The following is a 17,743-nucleotide window of genomic DNA, read 5'->3' on the forward strand; positions in this document are numbered from 1 at the left end:
GTTTATTATGGATTAGAAAGATTATATACCAGATTATTTAGCGGGCTTCAGGTTATGCCCGAGGAAACCTTGTTTGGTTATAGTATAATAGATCTAATAGTGTTATCTACCAAATTTATGTCAGAAGTTAAGCTTGAAAAGTCTGAGGATGCCTGAAACTGCTCCAACACCAAAAACCTCTAAGCGCTGCAAACTCTCGTAAACGCAAGACTGTCTATGTTGACCTCGATTCTGACGAATTCTCCGTAGCAGGTCAAGATGAGTTGTACATCTGCCTGTGCGATAGCCTCGCCGGTAATACTGAAGCTAACGCTGTCCGACCTCCAGCCACCAGCGCTGTCGTACATGGCGCCAAATTTGCTTGTGTCTCCGACCTTGAGCTCAATGTTGCAAACGTAATCGGCACCTTGGCTGATGCTGACAACTCGGTAGTAGTAGGAGAACTCGTAGTCGCCATTCAGATTCTGCAGAGTCTGCTTGAAGTAGTAATCGGGTTGACCGTTGCTGAATACCGCGGACCTAGTTCGTCATGTATTAGCAAGAGGTTAAAGACGCGGATTGTGAATGAACATACAGTGCGTTTGTGCCGGATTGGGGTTGGCTTTGGATGAGGTTGGCATTGCTGGTCCAAGGCGCAATACCGCTGGGGCTATCGTCGAAACCTGGGTTGATAAACAACTGGGTTTCAGCACAGGCTGCCGCTGCAGTAGTCGTGGTAGATTCTGCTTGGGTTGTAGTAGTAGTATCCGCAAGAGTTGTAGTGGTAGATTCTGCTCCGTCTGTAGTCGTAGTATCTGCCAGGGCTATAGTAGTAGTATCCCCTGGGATTGTAGTGGTAGTATCCGCCAGGGTCGTAACAGTAGTCGTATCGATTGACGTAGCCGAAGTATCAGCAGCAAACGTCGATGTGGTCTCAGCAATGCTTGTCGCGACGGTTGTCGCTGGTCGGCAGGGACCGGCTTCAGCGCCGAGAAGCATTGTGGCAATAGCTGCCAGGTTGAGGATAGAATAGCGAACCATGATGCCGTATGAGAAGCAAACGTTGAAACGAGTGGACACGACTGCAGATGTTGCAGTGTGAGGTAAAAGAATGTAAATATTGAGAGATTGCAGGATGCAAGTCTGAATCAAAATTATTTGGTGCCAGACATCCCCTTTTTAATTTAGCTATCAACAAATAACGTTAGTTCATGTTTGCGGCTGTTGTATACTGGCGCTAAATAACGGCTTGGCAGGAGGCTATTGCCAATAGTTCGAAACGCTATTGAGAAATAATGAAGTTAAGCGGAAAGCACTAACCAATTTTGGAGAGGGTATGCATATAACGAAGCTGTTCCAGGCAGGCCCATGCAGGACACTTCGCCAAATGATGTCGTTTGAATCGTAACCAAAGGATCCACGTCACCAACTAACTCCATCAAGGGTTTTCTGGGCGGTGCATTCCGCTATTAGAAGAATATCGAGCTTTAAGTCGTCTGCCTGTCTTCTTATTGATTAGATTTGCCGCATGTTCAGTCTCCAATAGACATTCATACGGGTTATGATTCTTGCCTTATAAAGTCAATTGGACCACCTTTCACTAACAGTCAGTCAGCCAGATCATGTGCACCGGCGTAGACGAGGAGCTTCGCAGGATTGATAGTGAATGCTGGAGGAGACGACGGAGAATTATAAAGAAACAGGCTTAGTGCCGGGTAAGCTCCTTGCCTCCCATGGCACTGGATATGACGACTGGGCTCGAAATACAAGTGCTTTATTATTTAGAACTCTAAGCATTGCTGTTCCTGTTTTAACTGTATTTCTTGAAATATGATATTGAATATATTTGAGCTTAGCATTTTGGAAAGTCACGAGACATGTATCGTGACTACTTGACGTGGACTCTCCAGTTACTTCGGCATTGCCGCTTACCAACGCTAACACGAAGTATTTACTTATAGGATGCAAGAATACTTAGGAGTTTCATCCTAAGCCATAAGAAGACTTGGATAAATTAACGTAAGCTTAGGAGGGCGTTTGATGAGTTTATGTTGATATTGTAATTCCAGGTCTAAAGTCTACATGCTTCCTTGTGTTTGCATGGGCTGTTCAAGGTTATCTATTGAACAGGGCTAAAACAAGGTAGAAAACAATAACTTATCACATTATATAAAGATGCTGTCTCGCTTTCCTACCTTACCTGCATTAAAAGGTTCGTCTGCTCCTTCACGTGACAGGATGACCGTTAGTCATCCATGTTCTCCCGCTGTGTTCTTTGTTCTCTGTGTCAGCTGCCTAAAGCCCTAAAGTCCATTCTCACCTCTTTCAATCCCTCGATTGCTTTTCCTTTCTTGTCAACAGCAACATGCCGTTCAAAAGAAAAGGTCAAAAGGCTTCTATCGACATCAGCAACATCGTCAAGCGCGACTTCTCGTATCTTGCGCCCAACCCCGATAGCGCCAACCATCCATTATGGATTGATCCCGACAAAGGATACATCATTCTAGAGCGCTTTCATCCTTTGGCGGACCTAGCGACTGACTTCCTCGTCACTATCGCGGAACCTCAATCCAGACCAGCTTTCCTTCACGAGTACAAGATCACACCGCATAGTCTCTATGCTGCTGTTTCTGTTGGCTTAAATGGCGAAGACATCATTAGCACTCTTGACAAGTTTCTCAAAACAGAGCTTCCGCAGACTATCAAAGAGTTCATCAGATCGTGTACGAAGAGTTATGGCAAGGTCAAATTGGTTTTGAAGAGCAACAAATATTTCGTCGAGAGCAGTGATGCAGATGTCCTTCAGGCTTTACTTAAAGATAACATCATCGGCCCTCTTAGAGTAAACGGCTCTGACGAGATTACTACGGCGCGTGCGCCAGCACTGGGTGGCTTGGTTATTCCTGGAACAAAGAACGCGGCGGGGGTTCAGCAAGCCAATCTTCCACAAATCGTAGACAAAGAATCGGACCACATTGAAGCCGTATTAAATGACGAAGAAAAGGATGATGAGGAAGAAGCAGTTCATGCCTTTGAGATCCCCGACAGCGCCGTTGAGGCCGTTCAGAAGCGATGCCTGGATTTATCGTACCCCATTCTAGAAGAGTACGACTTTCGCTGCGACAGCATCAATCCCGACTTGGACATCGATCTGCGCCCAAACACCCAAATCAGACCCTATCAAGAAAAAAGTCTCAGCAAGATGTTCGGCAACGGTCGCGCCAAAAGCGGAATCATCGTTCTCCCATGCGGCGCAGGCAAAACCCTCGTCGGCATCGCAGCAGCATGCACCATCAGAAAAGGCGTCATCGTCCTCTGCACAAGCTCAGTTTCCGCTGTGCAATGGCGCAATGAGTTTCTCAAATGGTCAAACATTAACCCCGAGGACATTACTACTTTCACATCCGAAAGCAAGGAGAAGTTCTCTGGGAGTACTGGTGTGATTGTGACGACGTATTCAATGGTTACGAATAGTCGCGAGCGTGCGCATGACTCAAAGAAGATGATGGACTTTTTGGCAGGACGGGAATGGGGATTGATGCTTCTTGATGAGGTTCATGTTGTTCCAGCCAATATGTTTCGACGTGTTATCTCGTCGATTAAAACGCACTCTAAGCTTGGGCTTACGGCTACGTTGCTTCGCGAGGATGACAAGATAGATCATCTCAACTTTCTCATTGGGCCGAAATTATATGAAGCGAATTGGATGGAACTCTCGCAGCAGGGGCATATCGCCAAGGTGCAATGCGCTGAGGTCTGGTGTTCTATGCCGACTGTCTTCTACGAGCAATATCTCCAGGTATCGTCTCGAATGAAGCGAATGCTAGCCGCTATCAATCCCTCCAAGTTCCAGGCTTGCCAATTTCTTATCAACTATCACGAAGCGCGCGGTGATAAAATCATTGTTTTCTCGGACGAGCTTTACTCCCTGAAACTCTACGCATACAAGCTAAAGAGATACCTTATTTACGGTGGTACAAGCCAGGAGGAGCGACTCAGGGTTCTTGATAATTTCCGACACAGTCCCGAAGTGAATACGCTATTCTTGTCCAAGATCGGCGATACGTCACTTGATCTCCCCGAAGCAACGTGCCTCATCCAGATATCCTCACAGTTTGGCTCCCGCCGTCAAGAGGCACAGCGTCTCGGCCGCATCTTGCGAGCAAAACGGCGAAACGACGAGGGGTTTAACGCCTTCTTTTACTCGCTCGTCTCTAAGGACACATCCGAAATGCATTTTGCGTCAAAGCGGCAGGCCTTCCTTATCGATCAAGGCTACGCATTCAAAGTGATCACCAAGCTAGTCGGTATTGAAAAGACGCCTGACCTCGCATTTCGTACTGCGGCTGAACAACGGGAGTTACTACAGGGCGCGTTGGTTGACAACGAGACGGCGGTTGATGATGAATTTGCTGCAGATGATCTCTGGGGTGGGGAGAAGAGTGGTGGAAAAGGGAAGAAGAACACGGTGAGGCGCGTCGCCGGCTATCTTGATCAACTTAGTGGTGTGCAGGATATGGCGTACATTGAACGGAATACTTCTTCCAACAAGGGTCTGAAGAGGACAAAGGGCGAAAAGAGCGAATTCTTCAAGAAAATGGACAGAGAAAAGAAGCGACGGAAGAACAAGTGATATGTCTCTTGTCCAAACTTAGGACCTAAATCCTAAATAACAAAGGGCTTTAGGTAAATTCGTATAACTCTAGACTGAAATTAGGATGCCAAAAAAAAACTCATCAAAGAATCCTCTAACTTACCTAAATCTTTGTGTCGTTTAGGATCTGCAGCCTAAATCTTTGTTACTCCCCGGGTCTTGTCTCCGGGTATTGGCTGTATGGTAGTATGGAGTTGCGAACAGTGATAGACTTTATTCGCACTTGTTCTCACACCAATGGCTACAGTAAGTTAACAGGTCAAGCTTTGATATATTTGCTTTCAAGCTTCTCCATATTGTTGAAGAAATATTGACATCTATTTTGGCAAGTCCGTGCACTGAATAGTGAGAAGATATTAATAAAATAGCTCATTGCTGATGGTCGCACAAAGGCTCCTTTCTTTATTGGACTTTTGTTCATTTCTGAAGCATCGCTCTTTGTGAAGTTGTTTCACTCATGAGTCGTTTCTTTGTTTAAGCTATAGCCTTAGCGGTATCGTTAATTTATGGTTGAACAAGGGAGTAAGAGATGAAAGATACCTACAGATAATGTCTATAAAGAACATTGCAGTATAATTATATACTGATCTCTCTTTTCTTACTGTTTCAAGTATTCTCGACAACCGTTTTCTACAAGTCATTATTGACTTTTGTTACTCACAACAGCTACAGGTACAAAGGTATATAGAACTCTTCGCTTTTGTGTCCCCTTTCACGCTAGAGCCTTTTGAGCTAATCCCTCTCGTCTAGATGCCTACCGTTTTCGATCTCAAGCAAACATGTGCCAGCCTCGAGGCTCTTGGATGCCCTCAACGTAAGTAAGAAGTCTTTTTCCTTCTCATTACACGGTTTACTAACTACTTGATAGACAATCAGAATATCATCCTTCAAACTAAGGCGTACAGCAATCCGAGCAAGGTACTCACTGGACATGACCTCTTCGTGTACAAGGAGAAGAAAGCCCTGTTGACCTTGATTAAAAACTACTAAGACAGGTTCCCTTCATTATAAGTTGTTTTTGGTATCTGTTATCATGCTTGGTTATGGCTCGGCGGATTGTTGTATAGAATGTTAGTTTCATGAGCTAGACCTGACGATGCGTGAAAGTGTTTCAATATCCTAGAATGCTACCATAATTCCATCGTGCGTGTATCCGTATAACAACTCCATCACAGCTTTGGTACAGATGGGTTGCTCAACAGGACCGAGATGGATTCCGCCCGCCTTCTAAGCCTTTATCTGGAAGGCAACATTCATGGGCACCTCAAGCCACTTGACCAAAGTTGCCGCATTCTTATCATCGGCATTTTTCTGCAACTCCTCCCTAGCCAGGTTCAATGGCGAGTCTCCTTTCTTGTTCTTCTTCCTTGCATCCGCACCACGCTTCACCAGCCACTCTACTGAGCCGACCCTTTTCTTCATCACAGCATGAAGTAACGCCGTAGTCCCATCATTGTCAACCGCGTCTATGTGGGCCCCGCACTTGATCAAGTACTCCATGACAGCGGTTTGCTGACTCTGAGCCGCTGTGATAAGAGTCGTAACTCCATTGTTGCCGACCCTGTTTACATTCAAGCCTCTGTCTTCGACAAGGTATTTGATGGTGTTGAGCTGTCCTCGTTCACACGCGATGATCAAGGCATCCCAGCCAGGAACATCAGAGGAACAATCATCACAACCCTTGTCAAGGAGATACTGAACAACCTCGAGACGGTCTTTGCCAGCAGCCATAGTAATCGGCGTCCCCCCAGTGCCAAGGAATACCGGTCTTGTCGCACAGATATTAGCTTTCGCACCTCTCTCTAGAAGTAGCTTGACAACATCGAGGTACCCGCCGCATGCTGCCCAATTAATAGCACTTCCGTCACCGGGAAGAACACCGAACCCAACATCCATACGAATATCCATATCAGCACCACGAAGGAGAAGGACGCGGACGGTGTCCAGATGCCCGCTATATGCCGCATATCCAAGGGCCGTCCACCCGCCATGTTTACCATCGATTTGAACATTCCGATCAAGTAGATCAGCTACTGTGGTGGAGTCGTTCTTCTTTGCAGCTGCAACTAAGCTTTCCACCGTATTGGGAGTCCTCTTCGCTTCGACACGTTTGTGAGTTGGGTTGCGCGGGAGGTGTTTATTAGAGAAGCAATATTCGCAAAAGCGTTCACCGCAGGAGCATCGGACATCGCCGGGCTTTTCTTCACATTTCGCGCATGAGTCGTCGTCCATTATTTCTTCATAGAGGATGACATTCTACTATTGTAGATGTAAAGCCAAAGCCATGCGGCCCTCTTAGTACTTGGATGCTCTTTAGCCATTCTACTTCGCGCCAAAGCGCAAGGTCTCGACTCTCAGCCGCAGTCAAAGGGCGGCAGAACGCCTGGGCGCAGCGCACTAACTTAAGCTTACAGGCCAATAGTCTAGCGTTAGTGTTCAGCTCAACCTTCTAAAGGAGGGTTGCAGTGTAGCGCTGACCAACCAGTGAAGGGTATTGCTCAGCCGACTTCGGTACTTTCAACATGTTACCTTTATGCCTCGTTGGGCTGAATACACCATTGTGATGGTCTGGGCACTTAAGGTGGCCTTATGGCAAGTTTCATTGACATATTAGTGGCAGAATGCACATATGCAACTATATAAAGGTTTGAGTTGATCATGACGCGAGCCAGTTGCGTGTATACCAAACCAGAGTTATCATAAAACTTGGGCTTTCTCAATGTCCTGATACAAGTAAAACAAGCTTCTATGGGAACAGCCCAAGATCAACTGGTGCGTTGCGCATTTGATCCTCTTGTATCTCCTGGATCAACCCTTCAGGGTAATCCTCAATATTAAGATCCATGTATCCACGAGGAGCCCATTTCCGCGCACAGACGAACAGCGTCCTTCCATTAATACTGGTATCAGACAGGATCCTCAGCGCGCATTCACCAGCATCTTCAGCCGTTGCGAGCTCGACGCCTGATTTCTCAACTTGGTCGAATTGGTCTTTGGAGAGAATACCCGTGCGGATGTACCTGCAGAATCAATTAGTCAAGGATTTCAAGTGCCCCGGAATGGAGAGTGATCTACCATGGTGCAATAACATTGACTCGGCTTCCATAGTAAAATGCTGTTCTTCTTAGAGCATGCATTATTCCGCGGACCGCCCACTTCGTACTGCTGTACTCTGGAGATCTGGGAACATCCAGGAAACCGGCGCCTGAACTGATGAGGATCAAGCAGGTATCTTCTTGGTCCTTATTGACTTCGGTGCCATTCTGGGACACAAAATAGTGCATGGCCAGCTTCGATGTATAAAGGGCCCCCTTCAGATTCACATCGATTACCTGCAAGTCTGGCTTTTGCGGTTCTTGGTCTTTACCTGCGCAAGTGGGTATGAGAGAGCTGGGTGAGGCACGATAGGTAGGGAGTTCTTACCGTCAAAAGTGAAAGTCTGGTCTTCTTTTGTCGTCCCTGCGTTGGCTATGACATAGTGAATCCTCCCAGAAGGGGACACTTGAGCAGCCTCCTTGAACAAACGAACTTGATCTTCCCAAACGGTTGCGTCGCATTGAACGAACTTTGAGCCTGTCAACTCTGAAGTGAGCTTCCCCGCAGTGATAGCATTTTTATCGCCGATTACGACCTTGGCTCTAATACAGATGAGTCTTCATGAATTTTTTGAGTCATGTGGAATTGCACGCACCCTGAGCTGTGTAGGGCCCGTACATAAGCCTCCCCAATACCACTTGCACCTGAGATGTTAGCTAACCTATACCGTGCCATTAATTTCCGTGACGCTGACCTCCGGTGATTATGGCAACTTTTCCAGCAATTTGATCTTCGTTGAAGTCGATATCGCAGTTTATGGGGGGCGAGATATGGTAAGGAGGCATAGTGAAAACAGAGCCTGTAGGTGGTTGTAGAATTGTAAGATTGGTCAAATGTTATTGCCTGGACGATGCGAATGTGTTGGTGAGCAGCGACTGTAATGAAATGGTTTTTACAGGGCTAGTGGCTCGCATATTTCATTGGATCTTATAGAATACTTCTCGAGCACCATCAGATACTTGATGCGGACTTATGCGAGTTGATGATATCGCCAAACCTCAGCTCTTGCGATCCCTCATCGGACCGACTTACCCGGATGTTGGCTCACCCAATGGTCAGCTCCCTGAATGAGGCTATACCCTTATTAGACGCACTAATGCAACCTGCTGACAGAGTGGAGTAGCCTATCCCCGCCCTGAGCCTCTGAGGGAGGAGATTCACGTGCATGCCGTGATGACGCCCCCAGAATCCGACGATTTTCTCTCCTGATTCATCCCATTAATTCTCAAAAGGTATCACATAATTCTCTCATAATCAGCCATATACAGCCATCTATCAGCACCCGGCATATACAGCACCATGTCCGATCCACAAAAGATTGCCATTGAACCAATGGCTCCACAGCTCCTTGTTAAGAAAGCTGAGGAGGACTGGACCGGGATTACTAGCACTGCACAACGACGAAAGCTGCAGAATCGACTCAACAAGAGATCGCAGTGTGAGTGCACCCTTCTAACTTGTACCATGGAGCCAGCATCTTACATAATATGCCCTTGGCAGATCTCAGAAAACGCCAACAACTCGAACAAAACCGGCTTGCTTCCAATATTGTTGGTCAAGCTGGCCTACCAGCCGAATCCATGCCAGTAATAGCACTCGCTCTCCAAGGTCCACCGGACGCCATGTTTGAAGTCATCCGTCAGACCTGCGAAGTTTACGAGAGACCTGATAAAAGCGAAAGGGTGTTTGCCATCGCGTGCAAGACGTACATGGACTATACCATGAACGCCCCTCGAATATCGCAGCTTCCACTTCTCATCAGTCTCAACGTTACAATAGCAGTTGCGAACAATGCTACACTGCTGGGATTTGACCGTGCGCTTATGTGTATCGACGAAGCTATATCGCCTTTTTACTTCAATGGACCTTTTACTGCAGATTATAATCCTCCAAGGGCACTTGAGCCTACAGAAGTTCAGAAGACGGTGTTGCATCACCCATGGCTCGACATATTTCCCTTCCCCAAATTCAGAGATAATATCATTCTTGCAGCGGATGCTGAGTTATTGGATGACGGCGAGCTTTGTGAGGATATATCAGAGATCAACTGGGAAAACGCTGAGAAGCCAAGTTTGATTGTATGGGGAGATTCATCTGTGCCAAACTCCTGGGAGGCATCGCCTTGGTTTCTGAGGAAATGGGGTTGGTTGCTTCAAGGGTGCCCTGAGCTTATAGAAACGACGAATAGATGGCGGCAGAGTCGAGGAGAAAGGTTACTGAAGTGGAATAATAAGTAGTATAGAAATTTCTATAATGACTGCTTCTTGAACACTGTTGGGACGCATGTGTAATCAGACCACGATAGGATGTGAGCAGTGAAGCTATCAGCGCCCTGCATTAGTGCAGCCAACTACGCCGCCGTACGGCACTGTTTGCATCATCATGCCTGAACAGAACTGCATAGTAAAACTATCTTTAGACTTAATGAATTTTGAAACCTTTGAATAAATATGAAGCTGGCCTGCAGCCTTGACAACTTTTGTTCCAGGAGCAAGAGCATCGTCGGAAGGCAATGGGTATGGCACAGAGAGGCTATTGTGAACCTGGACGCTCAACAATTGGATACGGTCGTGTGGCCCAATGGCAAGGCGTCTGACTACGAATCAGAAGATTCTGGGTTCGATCCCCAGCATGATCATATTTTTGCCCTCTAGTGATTACATGGTGCTCCACTTAGTTAGCTCAAAGGCCGATCACATTGATCACATTGCAAGACCATCACTTACCAAGACGGTCCATATCATATCCGCGAATCTTGCAGGACTAGCTCCGGCAGTCCAGGTATCTTTTAGTCATGGCTGTATTTCATTTCCATTTAAAGCTGAGCTTTCGGCCTTGCACTGTCACATACGATCATACCCACTGGAGAATTCGGGATCCCGTCTGCTCTCCCATAGACAAGCCAGTGAGGGGCGGATTAGTAGTTGGCTCGGTGACGACCAGCGAATACCCGCTGTTGTATGTTTTGCACATCATACCTACGTTCTTTTTTAGCTAGGCATTGCTTTAAGAGTTCGTCGCTGTCTACGGCACCGCTCCTGGTTGGAGAAGTCATTGTACATGTCGATACAGCTGGGAATCATAACGGCTTGCCTTCTTCTGTACTACGCTATATGAAGTGACATATCTATCTCAAAGTCCAACTTCTATTCTAATTAGCCTCCGTGTTACGACGAGTCCATCGGATGACGGCTGGGTTCATGGGCCGAGAAAACATTGACTAGAACAACGGTTAGTAAGAACACTTCAACACCAGAAGGGGCGCTTACCGAATAGTCAGGCGCAGGTAGAGGTGCCTTGGGATCAGGCTGTTCAATATGAAGCAGTCTCACAAACGTTGCAATGATGGCGCCCAACTGGGCATACGCGTAGTTCTCTCCAACACAGCGATGCCGTCCCGCGCCAAAGGGTAGATATGGGCTGCTCACAGACTTGTTCATCATGCCGAAGCCATAATCAACTGTCTCCCCATTACCCTTCGAGTCCTCAAGAGACTCAATTTTATCCCACCGATGAGGGTCCCATTCCATAGGTCTAGGAAAGAATTCCTCAGATCGCGCTTGTGTACCAGGTGAGGCGAGGAGTGTATGAGACGGCGGAACAACCCAATCCGTGCCGGGAACTCGCATAGGTGACTTGACCTGTCGGAGAATAGAGTGGATTGGACTGTGAAGACGCAAGGTCTCCTTGATAACCTGTCCATTCAGCGTCAACTTCTGCAAATTCTCCCACGTCAACGGCTCTTGCGGTGATCCCAAAACCTCAAGCTGCTCATCATACAACTCTTGAACGAGATGCGGTTTATGCGCAAGATTGAGAAGTAGCCAGGCGCCACTAGCAGCAGTGTTGTGCTGCCCACCCATCAGAATAGCAATCAACATCCTCGCCGCATGATGATCCGGCAAGTCCTCACCATCCTTGTATTTAGCATTCATAAGCGTCCAAACCATATCAGTCTCATCGCCTTGATTTCCAATCTCACGACGCTTCCGGATGATGTCGCTGAATAATTCCTCCATGACCTTTCGTGCGTGATCGCGACGGAAGTTTTGTGGTAGGGGAAGACCAGGCATGACGAAGTTGATAGGTTGAAAGCCATCGTCGAGATGGCGGTAGAGGGTTGCGAATGTGCTGTCAAACATGGAGCGGACTTCGTTGCCGAGGAGGGAACCTGCTGCGGTGTAGATTGTGATCTCGGCCATTACTTCGGTGATGTTGACGATGCCCGTTGATCCTTTGAAGTAGGGTGAAGTAGCGATGTAGTCTTCGACTTCTTTGACGAATTTGGGGATGTAGCATCGCAATGAGTCTGTCGTGAGACCAAGTTTGAGAAGCTACCGATGAACCATTAACACGCCGTTCTCTATATGGTGCAGTTCGACTTGCCCTCTTCTGATCCATGAATCTAGCATTAGAGCAATCATAAACAACCTCCTTCCCAAAAACAGGAGTCGTAAGTTTTCCATACACATCCTCTGCATTAAGATCCGCATGCTTCCCATTTAAGATGAAGTCATTCCCCTTCGGCCCCAGAAAAACAGTCGTCGACTTGCCCAGCAGGATAAACGTGAAACAATCTCCATACTTGGCTTGACAATCGAAGAAGAATTTATACGGATCAATTCCATACTGGACTGTGCTGCCGATAAGTGGGAAGATGTGAAATACGACTGGAGGGCGGTGAGGGTTCGGGAACCAGAGCTGCTTGATGACGTTGGTGATTGTCGCGATAACGATGATGAGAAAAGCTGTTATGGGGACAGATAATGATAGCGGAAGAGACCGCCAATTGCTGTAGAGAGCCTCCATTGGTGATCCCCTCAGTGTGTAGGTGTCACGATGAGGATTTGGAGATGTTTCCCAACGGAAAAACTACCGGTCAGCACTATCGAATGATCAGGGACCAATCTGAGCCAAGAGCAGCTGATAATGAGTCAGCCTTATCGGAGCCTTCGGCAGAAGATCGTGTTCCTGAGAGAACAGCGCTAAAGTGGTCCCCTCACTAGTGACGATCCCTGTCGCGAGAGGTTCGATCGGCTAGTCCGTACACAATAAAGCCAGTGGGCGTGAGCATGTCTGCTGCAATGGTATGGATGAACCTCTCAATTCTGTCTTCGAGTTCGAAGTATATTCTTCAAGAGAATTGTCAGAATCACGTAGTTGATATTATGATAGTGGTATTCGGTCAAAGATTAAAGATACTGTACTGAATCCAAATTGGTCGCTCTGACTCAGAGACCCATGCCGGATCAGCACTGTTTATTGGCCATATATGTAGCAAGAATCCGCTTCTTAGATATGTTGCTATAGATATGGCCACTTCCAACACATTGAGAGTCAACTATCCGTTTTGTATGCTACATCCACAGCAATATGGATACTTGCAGGAGCTTTTCTAGAGATATTTAATGACGACCTTGGAGACACTAAAATAAAATTAACCATTGCTATCTCTTCTCAGTCTACTGTTTCTTACAATTACCTTCACTAAAACTATCGTCGCTGTTTACCAGACAAAATGACAGGCACGCACTCCATCATTACTCCTGCTATTATGTACTGGGGAACCCCAGTAGCCCTCATCACCACCTCCAACGACGACGGCACTGCCAACATTGGCCCCATATCCTCAGTCTGGTGGCTCGGCCATCGCTGCCTCCTAGGCCTAGCCTCAGGATCCCAAACCACACTCAACCTCTTCCGCACAAAGCACTGCGTCATCAACCTTCCCAGCAACGACATGGCGCACTACATCAACCCCATCGCAAAAACCACCGGCACCTCAACTGTCCCACCTGGCAAAAAAGACCGTGGCTACAAGCACTGCAAAGACAAGTTCGCCGCTTCAGGTCTTACCCAACAAGCCTCTGATCTTGTGCAGCCGCCAAGGATCTCGGAGTGTCCTGTGCAGATGGAAGCAGAGGTTACGAATAGTATGGATTTGATGCAGGATGTTCCGGATCGGAAGGGGCTCTTGGTTGCTGTTGAGGTTAAGATTCTGAGAACGCATGTTCGGAATGATTTGAGGATGGAGGGGTATGAGAATAGGATTGACCCTGATCGATGGAGGCCGTTGATCATGAGTTTTCAGGAGTTCTACGGCCTTATGCCTGCGAAAGTCGCGGAGTCGAGTCTTGGTACTATTGATGAGGAAAAGTATCGTTTCATTACTAGATCAGAGGTTGTTAAGCAAGGAGGAGATATGGATGCGTTGAACGGTGAGGCTGGTGGACGGTGATGCCAAGATACCCCTCACTAGCCATGATCCCTGTCAAGAGAGCTTCTATTGGCTTATGGCCGATAATTCAGCCTGTCAGTCTGCCTGTAGGCATGTTACGGCACAGCCACAATGGAACCCGTTAAGATAAATGCCTCGACTTTCCATATTCAGCTCATAACAAACCCTTATTTTTATAATCTTGATGTTGATGATAAGTTTGCAGCCATGGAAACCGATATTTGCCCAGATGGCGATACGCGCACCGAAAAAGAAATGATCGTCAAACTCATAGTCGCGCATTTCACAGCCGTCGTCGCCTTCTGCAATTTCCAGTCCCTGCGCAACGAAAGACTCGACACCATCGAACCAATTCTATTTCTTCTATCGCCCTTGATAGTAATAGCCCAAACAGCGCTCGGGATCATCATAATTAACGTCGCATTCGTCTCAAACGTCGCTCAGTCCCCTAAATCCTTTTCTCTTCATCTTGAAACTTACGCGCGACGATGGAATACGCTATTCGGAAAGAAGCCTTCGCAACCTCGTCGAACACCCACTGGCTCGTTGGAAACAATGCGATCGCGCTTTGGTAGTGCCTGGATAAGACTTGGAAGAGCGGTAGCTATCTTTGCAGCACTTTTCCAATTCGCAGCTACGATATTTCTCTACCGACGTCGAAAGAGTTTACATGGCTGGGATTCACTTACAGTCGTTGACCATCGAACATTTGAGCTATCCGCTGGCGGCGCCGCCGTCTCCATCCTATCTCTTGCCCTCCTTCTCAAATTTCCCGGCTTTGGGCAAGCACCGGAAACGTTGTATATTCCAGAGTTCAAAACAGATCCCGCAATCATTTTCTGTCGCGGTGATTCCCGCCGTTGCCCGAGCTGGTATCAGATCCTCTACGCTTCAGATATCGGATCAACTACATCAGCTACGACGTGGCTAGCATGCGTTTTGTCATCAACATACAAAGGCGAATCTATACCACTTGACTTCATATATGAGTTTTACGAAGGGATCTACGCCGAGTTTGCCCGAGAATTCTCGCTCCAAATCTCGATGCCGATTTTCTACCTCTTTGTTGCAGTATTCTTAGCGGTATTCTTCACGCTACCGCATGTATACAACGGCCCAGGCTTTGAAGCAGTCAGCAAAAGTCTCTGGGCCATGATTCCAGCTCTTCTTGTAGTATTGGCCGCTATGCTTACTTTTTTCTGCATGTTTATGCTGATCATGTTGCCGGTTCTTATGGTGTTGTTTCCGTCTCTTGTTAGCGGGCCAGGAAGCATTTTCACGATGAAAGGTTATGAGACTCGTGCTCTGTTTTCGCAGCCGCCGTTTACACCGGTGATGAATGAGACAGATTGTGTTTTGCTATGGAAGGATCCTGTGGCGGAGTATTTATGGTCGCTTGTATAAATCTTGGGAAGGTAACTTGACTATATAGAGGATAAGAATGCGATTACGATTAACATCAAAATGTGTGAACACGAGTATTAGCTCTTTTTGTCGTTTGCAACTAGGTAGCCGATGGTGAAAGAATGATTCCCTGAAGATCCAGAGTAGATGCGAAATATCTTAGGGCTGAAAATGCGGAAACCCTTCGTGCTTGCTAGTTATTCGTCCTCATAGTTTCCGTTAATAGGAATCGGAAAGATGTTGCCGTGCCCTGTTCCCGGATAGTCTAGAAATTTAACCTCCCGATTAAACTATCGATTTCTTGGTGCTTCAAGACTAGATGGCTTGGTGGGAATACGGGGACTAGCCACTGTTGAATGCCACTAACGCATCTTACCGGCATCGTGTGCCGATGAATCAACAAGTCAGGGCTATCTATTGCAGGTTCTCCTATATAAACCCTCGGCCCTGGTCTGTCTCTTTTGAACCTGATTCACCATTTCCTCCAGTCATTCGCTACGATCCAGGTCCGCAAGATGTATTCATCTAACACCTTTTCGAAAGCGGCAGTCCTCCCCCTCCTCTCCCTCTCTTTCACTACCGCCTCGCCATGCAAGCCCCAATCTTCTCAAGACTTCACCATGACTTCGCCCGCCTCGTTTACCAGCAGCATCATCCTTGGTAGCAGCACCATCATCGTTCCATCAACAACATTCAGCGTCTTCGAATCCTCTACCACTAGCGACGCGACAACCTCTACGACTGAGTCAACTACTGAATGAAGGTCGAGACGATCTTCGCCAGGACCAACTTGTGGTGGCCCCGGCACGCCGTGCAACACCAGCAACTTTCAGCAAGTCTGCTGTAATTCTGCTCGTTTCGGTACCTCAGCTTGTAACCTCGCAGGTGGCAACGGGTTTAGCGGCGTATACCTTTAGGTTGATCCTGCGATGTTGTCAGAGCATAACTTCAATAATGAGACATGTTAAGTTGCAGATTTTCTTTATAAACTTTATTCACTACCTTGGAGGTTTGAGGCTCGAAAATTAGAGATGGTGAATCTCTGTTCTCTTGAAATTACTATCCACACTGATACACTGGAGTTTCTGTATGCCAATAAGCGTAGAGATTCTTGTTCCCCTTGCGATCAATCCTGCGCTGTCTCCGACTCTCCTCCTTCTGAACCTTTTCCGTAAATCTGTGCTGAGTTGCAATCAATGAACGTTGCTCAGATGCAGACAGGTGCATCAAAGCGCTGCGGTCGCCTGCACTCATGTTTGCGAGTTGGTATGTAACCGTAGCTTTCTGCCGCCTTTCTCGTCTCGATAACAGCCTTGTATCCGAAGTATCTGGTACATGTTCCTCGTGCATAGGAACTTCCTCATCGACTTCGACAGAAGAGTACTCGAGCTGAGACCTAGAAGTCCGCTTGCGCTCGCGCATCTGGGAAACTGATGGCTCAACTTGTGCTGATGACTTTTTGGAGATGAGCCGCCCGGACGGTAGACGGATGGAATCGCGATCAACCTGCACCGGCTTTCGATCGGGTTCAACTTCTGAGCTCTCAAACTCCTCCCCGTCATCTTCGCTGAGGCCATCCTCGTCTGGATCAACAGACGTCTGTGAAAAGTCGTAGAAATCGGCAAATTCTGATCCATCCGACACGTCGAACTTGCAATGGCCTTTACCCATCATGTGTTGCTGTACAGCCTGAACGGTTGTTCTACTTGTCCCGCAGTAAATACATTCTCGGTATTCATAGATAACCAGATGGAGATATATGAATAACGTTTCGAGATCAACCAAGAGGTGCTGCTGATAGGGAACGAAGAGACCGTGTGCACTTTGCATGTGAAGGATGCTTTCGGCTAGTGTCGGGTAGACAGAGGGACAAAAGAGGCATTGGCCTGGGGTGAATGATTGAGGTGCCGGATCAGGAGAGTTGTTGATAGACATGATGTATGGTGTCAAAGGGCTGGTTTCCTCAGAGAACGGTAGGATCATTGAAGTGGTCGTGGTTGTTGCAGTAGTGGTGGTTGTTGCTCCTAGCATGAGATTGAGTAGTCGCGTGTTCAAGGTCAAATCGATGCTTTTCTGGAGCTTAAGCCTTGTAAATGTGCTTGTTGATTATATGATAGGGACAGAATGGGGTGGGTAGGGTATGCAATCTTTATAGAACTGGCCATTCAGTTTGAGATTCCAGATCTGAAGTGCATCTGCCCACTGCATCAACATGATTGGTCAATGGAGGTGAGTCAAGGGAATGGGACTAGGCTCTTTTAGGGTAATCACTATGATGATTCATAGTGATTAGGTCCCCGCGGGGCCGAGACTCCCGCTCTAACAGAGGCAGGGCTGATACGGGCCAAGGCCAGTTAGGATGCATGTCACTC

General features: G+C 47.3%; 9 protein-coding genes and 1 non-coding gene across 10 annotated transcripts; 5 read left to right on the forward strand and 5 right to left on the reverse strand.

Moving 5' to 3' along the window:
* Positions 1 to 179: 179 nt before the first annotated feature.
* On the reverse strand, positions 180 to 1,059 carry FOBCDRAFT_147585 (uncharacterized protein; the record flags this gene model as incomplete). Its single annotated transcript, XM_031192202.3, has 2 exons — positions 180 to 519; positions 575 to 1,059. Coding segments are annotated over 2 exons (825 nt in total), but the record flags the coding sequence as incomplete, so codon positions are not given.
* Positions 1,060 to 2,318: 1,259 nt separating this feature from the next.
* FOBCDRAFT_324117 (P-loop containing nucleoside triphosphate hydrolase protein) lies at positions 2,319 to 4,612 on the forward strand (the record flags this gene model as incomplete). The annotated part of the gene is made up of 1 exon (XM_054707459.2): positions 2,319 to 4,612. The coding sequence occupies exon 1, from the start codon at positions 2,345 to 2,347 to the stop codon at positions 4,610 to 4,612; it is 2,268 nt and encodes a 755-aa protein (XP_054563434.1). The 5' UTR covers positions 2,319 to 2,344.
* A 771-nt stretch (positions 4,613 to 5,383) lies between these two features.
* On the forward strand, positions 5,384 to 5,623 carry FOBCDRAFT_281082 (uncharacterized protein; the record flags this gene model as incomplete). The annotated part of the gene is made up of 2 exons (XM_054707460.1): positions 5,384 to 5,447; positions 5,502 to 5,623. The coding sequence occupies 2 exons, from the start codon at positions 5,384 to 5,386 to the stop codon at positions 5,621 to 5,623; spliced, it is 186 nt and encodes a 61-aa protein (XP_054563435.1).
* Positions 5,624 to 5,860: 237 nt separating this feature from the next.
* FOBCDRAFT_147828 (ankyrin repeat-containing domain protein) lies at positions 5,861 to 6,865 on the reverse strand (the record flags this gene model as incomplete). The annotated part of the gene is made up of 1 exon (XM_054707461.1): positions 5,861 to 6,865. The coding sequence occupies one exon, from the start codon at positions 6,863 to 6,865 to the stop codon at positions 5,861 to 5,863; it is 1,005 nt and encodes a 334-aa protein (XP_054563436.1).
* Positions 6,866 to 7,300: 435 nt separating this feature from the next.
* On the reverse strand, positions 7,301 to 8,676 carry FOBCDRAFT_191862 (uncharacterized protein). Its single transcript, XM_031192206.3, has 5 exons — positions 8,424 to 8,676; positions 8,325 to 8,373; positions 8,057 to 8,271; positions 7,709 to 8,000; positions 7,301 to 7,653 (listed from the first exon to the last, which is right to left on the reverse strand). The coding sequence occupies exons 1-5, from the start codon at positions 8,512 to 8,514 to the stop codon at positions 7,380 to 7,382; spliced, it is 921 nt and encodes a 306-aa protein (XP_031031052.2). The 5' UTR covers positions 8,515 to 8,676; the 3' UTR covers positions 7,301 to 7,379.
* Positions 8,677 to 8,943: 267 nt separating this feature from the next.
* Positions 8,944 to 10,025, forward strand: FOBCDRAFT_233318 (uncharacterized protein). The gene is made up of 2 exons (XM_054707462.2): positions 8,944 to 9,167; positions 9,230 to 10,025. Exons 1-2 carry the CDS (start codon positions 9,029 to 9,031, stop codon positions 9,964 to 9,966), a joined length of 876 nt encoding a protein of 291 aa, XP_054563437.1. The 5' UTR covers positions 8,944 to 9,028; the 3' UTR covers positions 9,967 to 10,025.
* Positions 10,026 to 10,295: 270 nt separating this feature from the next.
* Positions 10,296 to 10,367, forward strand: FOBCDRAFT_t237. The gene has a single exon. It is a non-coding gene; the product is annotated as a tRNA-Arg (tRNA).
* A 389-nt stretch (positions 10,368 to 10,756) lies between these two features.
* FOBCDRAFT_170345 (cytochrome P450) lies at positions 10,757 to 12,538 on the reverse strand (the record flags this gene model as incomplete). Its single annotated transcript, XM_059608459.1, is given in 3 exon segments — positions 10,757 to 10,949; positions 10,999 to 12,063; positions 12,083 to 12,538. The coding sequence occupies 3 exon segments, from the start codon at positions 12,536 to 12,538 to the stop codon at positions 10,881 to 10,883; spliced, it is 1,590 nt and encodes a 529-aa protein (XP_059466138.1). The 3' UTR covers positions 10,757 to 10,880.
* Positions 12,539 to 13,159: 621 nt separating this feature from the next.
* FOBCDRAFT_170346 (uncharacterized protein) lies at positions 13,160 to 15,446 on the forward strand. The gene is made up of 2 exons (XM_059608460.1): positions 13,160 to 13,956; positions 14,173 to 15,446. Exons 1-2 carry the CDS (start codon positions 13,248 to 13,250, stop codon positions 15,369 to 15,371), a joined length of 1,908 nt encoding a protein of 635 aa, XP_059466139.1. The 5' UTR covers positions 13,160 to 13,247; the 3' UTR covers positions 15,372 to 15,446.
* Positions 15,447 to 16,396: 950 nt separating this feature from the next.
* Positions 16,397 to 17,492, reverse strand: FOBCDRAFT_233323 (C2H2 type zinc-finger-domain-containing protein). Its single transcript, XM_031192212.3, has one exon. It carries the CDS (start codon positions 17,400 to 17,402, stop codon positions 16,431 to 16,433), a length of 972 nt encoding a protein of 323 aa, XP_031031058.3. The 5' UTR covers positions 17,403 to 17,492; the 3' UTR covers positions 16,397 to 16,430.
* Between the last annotated feature and the right edge of the window lie 251 nt (positions 17,493 to 17,743).

Source organism: Fusarium oxysporum, chromosome XI, assembly GCF_013085055.1.
Source record: "Fusarium oxysporum Fo47 chromosome XI, complete sequence".
Lineage (NCBI taxonomy): Eukaryota > Fungi > Ascomycota > Sordariomycetes > Hypocreales > Nectriaceae > Fusarium > Fusarium oxysporum.